This window comes from Chanos chanos, chromosome 9 (assembly GCF_902362185.1).
Source record: "Chanos chanos chromosome 9, fChaCha1.1, whole genome shotgun sequence".
NCBI classification, from domain to species: Eukaryota; Metazoa; Chordata; class Actinopteri; order Gonorynchiformes; family Chanidae; genus Chanos; species Chanos chanos.
This window is the reverse complement of record NC_044503.1, coordinates 7,315,167-7,323,414: the sequence shown is the minus strand read 5'-3', so window position 1 is coordinate 7,323,414 and position 8,248 is coordinate 7,315,167. Positions and strand designations below refer to the sequence as shown.

The window sequence follows — 8,248 nt, the reverse complement described above, 5'->3', positions numbered from 1 at the left end:
CGCTGAAAGTGAACTGAACTCAAACCACTCTGACGGTGAACTGAATTCAGTCCACTCTGAAGGTGAACTGAACTCCGATCACTGTGGACCTCAGTTCACTGGTTTTCAGAACACCTTTTAGCACAAGCACTTTGGTCTTCATGCTGTAGTGCAATGGTTCTCAACTCCAGGCCTGAGGACCCCCTATCCTGCATTTTAATTCAGTACCGACACACTTGATTCCACTGATCAATTAATCATCAAGCCTTTCATTAACTCAATTAACTGTGATAATGAAGAGTTAAAACAAAGAAGTGCCGGACAGGGGGTCCTCAGGACTGGAACTGAGAACCACTGCTGTAGTAGACTAGGGATGGAGGTAAATGGGCTGTTTCTCTGTCTTTCACGTCTTGGTCCACTTAAAGTAGACAGGAATTCACTTCTTTTCTGGAGGACTGTATACAGAAACACCTTTGCACATTCAAACTAAAACCACAAAAAATGCTGTATGATAGCCTTTTGTTACACTGTCTAGATCAGGGGTGTTCAACCTGTGTGAGCACCTGTCAAGGGGGGGTGCAAGATTAGGAGATTTTTAAGCGCAAACTGGCAAGTACAATGAAAAAGGGGGGGGGGGGACACAACAAAAGTTGAAAACCCCTGGTCTAGATGAGTTTTGAATGACTCATATCTTGCTCACAAATAAATCATTCACACAATTCATTTGAGAGATGGATGTTTTTGATAGCGACCAACCTTGTATATGAGGGTAAAGTGTAGTTTTATGCATGGTTTCTGGTTTATATGTCACTGATAGGGTGAATTCTTCACCCCTTTGATAAGAGCATGTTTAATAATTGACGAAGTCTGAGGTTGTCACCACACTCAAACTTGTTTCTATACCATTCTCAAAATGACTGTCGCACCTGCCGTGACAGGCACCGCACAGCCTGAAACCACTTCAAGGCTCGTCTTGGAAGCTGGTGACATTGCCGTCATTGTGGTCTACTTCGTTTTTGTTTTTGCCGTGGGAATATGGGTAAGACATGGTTTCTTTTTTTTTTTTTCCTTTTTTTTTTTCTTTCTCTTCCCTGTTGTTGGGTGCATGATTAAACTGATGATTCTCAAATGGTTCCTGCTTTAAAAACTACAAAGTCAAGACGTATGGAGCAGTCTGCACTTTATCACTATGTGCATTGGGATGTTTTGCATGCATACAGTTCAGTATTAGATGATCAGACAGTAATGTAAATGTCTAAATGCCATATTCAATGGACTTTTCTCATAGTTAAGAATTCAGCATTCCAGTGAGTCTGTATGTCTGTTTTGTTATAGTCCTCTATCAGAGCCAACCGTGGGACAGTGGGGGGATACTTCTTAGCTGGCAGATCCATGACATGGTGGCCGGTAAGTTGTCCCTTCTCTGTTCAGTGTACTATTTTGCCTTTCACATGCAGAGCTGCACTTTAATTAGTCAAAATGTGTTTCAGAAAGCCCCCAAAACAGTGGTATATGTCCTCACCTTTTTGTCACTGACTTTGTTAACATTTCATAGAGAAAGTTAGCTTAATGTGATTTACAGTAGCAAAATAAAGATTTCAAGAAATTCAAAGAATTAAATGATGAATAATGTGCCAAAACACAGAGCTGAGGACATTGTTTTCTTCAGAGTTTTTTTCTCCAGATATTCTCCAGTTATTCATTTTCATGAACACTTTCTACTTTCAAAATGATGAAATCATGAAAATAGCTTTTTAAAGAGGCATTTCCTCCTTTAATTGACTCCAGTGAAGTAATAATCAATGTTTATAAAATAAGAAGTGTATGAACAGATGATGTTCATTGCTATTTGTTTCGGCACATGAAGTTACTTTAAACATGTCTGAAAGTCTGTTCCAGAAAAGAAGTTGGTGATAAAAACATGGAAGCATGGTTGAAATTTTTTTTTTTTTTTTAAATGATTAGAGTATTACAGTATCATATCAAATCAGTGTTTGTGGGCCGAGCATCTCATTTGAATTTTCACTTTTTTTTTATCAACTCTTAACTCCAGAACAAAACACAGTTAAGTCTACGGCCACATATAAACAGATGCTTTTTTCCTTGAATATGAGGAAATCATTTTCTATTTTTCAAATGCATCGGATGGCCAAAAGCCAAAGGAAAGAGGAAAAGACGCCATGCCATATCTGATAAATCATAGATATGTGGGATGGAAGTCCAAGTACCTTTATTACTCCAGGCAGGAATACTAATGCATGGAAAAATTTAAGGACAAAATAATAAAGAAAAGAATTAAGGGGAGGGACTAAGAAATAGTTACCCATTGTTGTGTACCTATCGCCCAGGCAAGGATATTAATGCCTGGAAAAAAAAATATTACTTTCTCCTTAATAAGCAATATGTATAAAATAAGAGGTGTATGAACAGATGTTGTTCTTTGCTATTTGTTTCAACGCATGAAGTCACTTTAAACATGTCCAAACGTCTGTTCCAGAAGAGAAGTTGATGATATTGCAATAAAACATAGAAGCATGGTTTAAAATGATTTTTTAAAAAATGATTAGAGCATTACAGTATCATACCAAATCAATGCTTGTTGGGAAAGGTTCTGATTTGAATTTTCACTGTTTTTTTTTTTTTATCAACTCTTAACTCCAAAACAAAACATTTTTAAGACTATAGTCACATATAAACAGATGCTTTTTTTCCTTGAATACAAGGGAATAATTTTCCATTTTTCAAATGCATCGGATGGCCAAAAGCCAAAAGAGAGAGGAAAAGACGTCATGCCAGATCTGATAAATCATAGATATGTGGGATGGAAGTCCAAGTACCTTTATTACTCCAGGCAGGAATATTAATGTATGGAAAAATTTAAGGGCAAAATAAAAAAATTAAGGGGAGGGACTAAGAAATAGTTACCCATTGTTGTGTACCTGTCTCCCAGATTGGAGCCTCTTTGTTGGCCAGTAATGTGGGCAGTGGCTTGTTCATTGGATTAGCGGGGACTGGAGCAGCAGCAGGAATTGCCGTTGGCGGATTTGAGTGGAACGTAAGCAAAGCTATGTCCCACACATATTTATAGTAACTAATTGAATATATACAACCTTCACTGTTGTCAAACTTTTTAAACAGTTCTCATTTAGAGAGTGCGGTGTAGAAAATGAGCAAGGAGGCAAAGACACACTGATAACATTTCTCACAGGCAACCTGGGTCCTCATCGCTTTGGCATGGATCTTTGTGCCTGTGTATATCACTGCCGGAGTGGTCACCATGCCAGAGTATCTGAGGAAGAGATTTGGGGGACAGCGCATCCGAATCTACATGAGTGTCCTTTCTCTCGTCCTGTACATCTTCACCAAGATATCAGTAAGACTGAGAAAGCACACTGTGATCCATTACCATGCATATTGCCATCAGTCTCAAAGAACGTCCAAATTTGCATCTTGTTTTGTTTATAAAATATCTTTATATTATAGCTGACAAATGCGCATGTCTGCGTACGTTTTGGATGAGGTTTAATAAAATGCACAACGCAAGTTAAAACTGTCACTATAGCTTTACTCTATGATTCTCTTTCAGACGGATCTTTTCTCTGGAGCTTTATTCATTCAAATCTCCCTGGGATGGAATCTCTATCTGTCCACTGTAGCACTCATATTGGTGACTGCTGTGTTTACCATAGCCGGTACAAACAGTTCCATCCTTCAGTGCATTCTAATTAAAGATTTGAAATTACAGTACAATAATGAGGATTATTGTTTGTCTGCTAAAGTACTTTGACAATCTCCACTGGTTTCATGCTTCTAGGTGGGCTGACAGCTGTGATCTACACAGACGCGTTACAGGCACTCATCATATTAATTGGAGCCATTGTTGTCATGTTCATAGGTACATCTTCATCTTCTTTAGAGTCACTTTTTGATGTTGATACCAAAATTCTTAATTTGTTTAGTGCTCTCTCTGTTAGATCTAATGCTCTGTGTCAATCAAGTAAGAAGAATTTGTTGAAGTGCTATGTTAGATCTGAGGTAACAAAACTGTCGTCTTAAAAAGCAGTCTACAGATCATTAATGCACCCTTGCTCAAACATGTCTGATTCAACTGATACAGTCTTGTAGATGTTAGCTTTATATTTGAATCCAACATGGCAGGACTGAGTGTTCTTAGTAAAACAGATGGGGCTTTCATATAAGACGATATTACACGATGTACCATAGTGATTCCAGGAATCTGCTCCTTAAGAAGATATAAATCATTAAGTATCTGTTTTCCCCTTGTAGCTTTTGACAAAGTGGGCTGGTATGAAGGTTTGCTGGAGAAGTATGAAAACGCAATGCCAGCTCTCACTGTTCCTAACACGACATGTCACATCCCTCGATCTGATGCCTTCCACATGCTCAGAGACCCAATAACTGGGGACCTGCCCTGGCCTGGTCTCATTTTTGGCCTCACTATTTTAGCCACATGGGTCTGGTGTACTGACCAGGTGGGCCATTGACCTTTTCTGCTCCTTTCTGTAATTTGGTAGAAAGAGATATGGTTGATGCTTAAGAATACTGGTCACTGTACTGTGATAGTTACTAAAAGACAGACAACTATTTAAAAAATGTATCATGAGCAACAATTTTAAACAGAAACATTAACGGCATGTATGGCTGCCTTTCTGAGCTTTTTACGTTCGGTTTTCATTTTCTCTGCTATTCATTCTAATCGTGTTAATGTGTCTGAGAAATATTCCCAATCTCCCCAAAAGTGTACTGTTTTTTAAAACATCTAAATACTGACACATACTTTTTAATGTGGATTCTGAGGTGAAACATGTTGCCATCCCCAAAAGTGCGTGAATCTGTTTTTAAGGTTACTCGTGCATCTTAAATATCTTTGTTTTTTCCTGCTTTTGTAACATGCAGGTGATGGTCCAAAGATCTATTGCAGCCAAAAATCTGTCTCATGCCAAAGGTGGATCGATTATGGGAGGTTACCTGAAACTTCTACCCATGTTCCTGATTGTGTTCCCTGGCATGATTAGCAGAATACTTTTCCCAAGTGCGTGTTCAATATTTCACAACAAATATCAAGGTCATCCATAAATTTTGACAGTCATTAATCTCATTAACATTGGGTATCTCAACATCCCAGATGAGGTGGCTTGCGTGGTTCCTGAGGAATGCAGCAGTATCTGTGGATCTACTGTAGGGTGTTCCAACATTGCCTACCCAAAACTAGTAGTAGAGCTCATGCCAGTGGGTAAGACACGATTAAACAAATACATCATGAATAATAACAAAAGCATTTCCCTAGTTTTTATTTGTTTGTGGTCAGTTTTCATTCTTAATCCCACTCTCTCCCTCTCCCTCGTGTGTGTGTGTGTGTGTGTGTGTGTGTGTGTGTGTGTGTTTGTGTGTGCGCGCTCCAGGTTTGCGAGGGTTGATGATTGCAGTAATGATGGCTGCTCTCGTATCTTCCCTCACCTCCATCTTCAACAGCAGCAGTACACTCTTCACTATGGACATATGGCAGCGTTTCCGACGGCACGCGTCTGAAGGAGAACTCATGATTGTTGGGAGGTAGGCTGTAACTCAGCTCTTGGTCTACTAACAGTAGCATGAAAATACATAATAAAAAAGATTAAGTTTTTTTCTTTAGAAAAAAAAAAGTATTTTCGTCTTGATGTTCTGCTAAATTAAGTGCTATAAAAACAGCTTTAATTCTGTATTTATACACTGCATGATGTACAATAATGAGTGGAGTTTTTCGTTTTCTGTTTTGTTGGATATCTGTAGAGTGTTTATTTTAGTGCTGGTGGTCGTGAGTATCTTATGGATCCCAATCATCCAGTCAGCCAGCGGGGGACAGCTTTTCGACTATATGCAGTCCATAACCAGCTACCTGGCCCCACCTGTCACCGCAGTGTTTCTCATGGCCATTTTCTGGGAGCGTGTGAATGAGGAGGTGAGCACACACACACACACACACACACACACACACACACACACACACCTCTTAGAAAATACTGATGTCCTAATCCACCTCAGATTATGTCGGTGTATTGTAAGGGTGAAAATATCATAGTTCATTAGAGATATCAAACAGTGCTTTAGCTATATATTGCCTGGAATTAAAAGACTAACTAGTTTTTGTAATCCATTCATAACTTTATTGATTTATCTAGGGAGATTCATACATAAGTGTTACTCTGTTGGTCAGACATTCAAGTTCTTTGTTTAATTCACGTCATGTGACCACAGGGAGCTTTCTGGGGTCTGATCGTGGGTCTGGTGGTGGGAGCAGTACGGATGATCATGGAGTTTGCATATGGTTTTCCATCCTGTGGTCAGCCGGACCCCCGACCTGCCGTGCTGAAAGATGTTCACTATCTGTACTTTGCCATCATTCTGTTTGCCCTAACAGTCATGGTCATCACTGTTGTCAGCCTCTGCACACCTCCTATTCCACCGCAACATGTAAGAATGACTTGACATTATAAAATATTTGACTTTAATATCCTGTTTTACTCTTCCGACATATTTAAAGTATTGTGAGATCAGTGATGACACGTGGAAAATTCTCCATTTTAATACCCTCTGAGTCCATTCATGACTTTGTGTTCCATGACATAGAAATTGTCAGCTAAATTTGTATTCTAAGTTTCAGTTTCACCATATAATAATCTAAAAGTAATTTGAGCTTACTAATGATCCAGCCTGAAACATTTTGTTCAGCTTGTTCGTCTGACGTGGTGGACAAGAAACAGTAAGGAAGAGCGAGTGGAGATGGAAGATCCCTGGGCTGCTTCACCCAGGCCTGACACCTCTGAGTCTGGTAGTGTTGCTTCAGTAGAACAGGAGGCCATGACTCTGCCAATGTGGAAGAAACTTGGAATGTGGGTGTGTGGTCTCTCACAGCAGCCCGAAGTCAAACTGACTGAAGAGGAAAAGAAAGCTCTAGAAAAGAAACTCACCAGTATCGAGGAGGAGCCCCTTTGGAAACATGTGTGCGATGCCAATGCAATAATAATTCTTGCCATCAATGTGTTTCTTTGGGCCTACTTTGCCTGAGATTAGCTGGGGTTATCATTCACTGTATTCAAAGCATCTTTTTATTTATTGATTGAGAAGTATTTTGATTTTTTTTAAATGGTCACAGTGTGCACAAGAAACAAAGAGCAGTATGTTAAGAATTCTGTATGGAATTTCAGGTGCCTGTAGACATATTGTAGGCTAGGTTATATTATGTGTCAACATAATATGAAGTGATATTATCGTGTAATTTATGTATTGAAAATCACAATATGCTAGTGGAAAATATAGTTTATTAAGAAAAGATAACAATCCTCATATAGACCTTTGTCTTACGACTTATTGAATATATGACAATTCACTGTACAATCCATATTAATATTTATTAATATAATGTTAATATAAAATAATATCTGTTAGTGACTCTATATCAGTATTTTTTTTATCTTTGCCAGATTTTGTACATAACCCATACATTCAACTCTCACCTCACCACAAACACACTTTTCATTATCTAAGAGCAGTTGACTACATCATTGTTCAGATTTTTGATTTTTAAAATTACTTAACAAAGTTATGAATGCCAAAAATATTTCTTTAAAGCTTGCATTTACTTGTTTGTTTTAAAAAGACACACATAAGAGTAAACCAAAAAAAAAGGATTTTTTGTTCAGTGCCATTACTGTAAAAACAAAATGGGGTCAAAACACCCATGTGTATAGGCAGCAGATAAAGGACAAAGGCAAGCCAACTCAGGTACAGGGCTCAAGGAAAGCTCATCTCATGTCAGAGTGTTCTCCATCATTGTCTGTAGAGGAAGAGGAGGAGCAGGCTGATTACCTCATGGTGCTGAAAGAGAAACCATGCGGTCCAGTAGTGGAACAGTGGAGCTGAACAACTGCCCGGTGCATTTTGGATTGGACACCGGAGCATCTCGTACAGTCATAGGGGAGGAGCATTTTACTTGACCACAAGCTGTAGTCCCAGGGTTGGCATTGCAGCCGTCCGCAGTTGTAGTGAGATCTTTCACGGGACAAAAGGTTGATGTCAAAGGCAAAACCGAGGTGAATGTGCACTATAAGGGCCAGAGAGCACAGCTGAGCATGCTGGAAGTCCACAACCAAGGTCCAAATCCGCTGGGATGGAACTGGATGGGTGTATTGCAACTTGACTGGGAAGAACTTTTCAAGCCAGTTCTCAAGGTTGCAGATGGCAAGCTGCAGCATGTCCTCTCCAAACATGA

General features: G+C 39.2%; 1 protein-coding gene across 1 annotated transcript; it reads left to right on the top strand.

Annotated features, from left to right (window-relative positions):
- Positions 1-892: 892 nt before the first annotated feature.
- On the top strand, positions 893-7,044 carry LOC115820262 (sodium/glucose cotransporter 4-like). Its single transcript, XM_030783768.1, has 13 exons — positions 893-1,018; positions 1,315-1,386; positions 2,930-3,034; positions 3,188-3,352; positions 3,566-3,671; positions 3,794-3,874; positions 4,267-4,472; positions 4,897-5,032; positions 5,126-5,233; positions 5,403-5,553; positions 5,770-5,938; positions 6,235-6,450; positions 6,709-7,044. Exons 1-13 carry the CDS (start codon positions 893-895, stop codon positions 7,042-7,044), a joined length of 1,977 nt encoding a protein of 658 aa, XP_030639628.1.
- The last annotated feature ends 1,204 nt before the right edge of the window (positions 7,045-8,248 follow it).

Bases quoted from the DNA above. Each gene is read 5' to 3' on its own strand.
- LOC115820262 (XM_030783768.1), top strand. From the start codon at position 893: ATGACTGTCGCACCTGCCGTGACAGGCACCGCACAGCCTGAAACCACT. The intron at 1,387-2,929 runs GTAAGTTGTCCC...CCTGTCTCCCAG, and splicing joins GATCCATGACATGGTGGCCG to ATTGGAGCCTCTTTGTTGGC. The intron at 4,473-4,896 runs GTGGGCCATTGA...TGTAACATGCAG, and splicing joins GGGTCTGGTGTACTGACCAG to GTGATGGTCCAAAGATCTAT.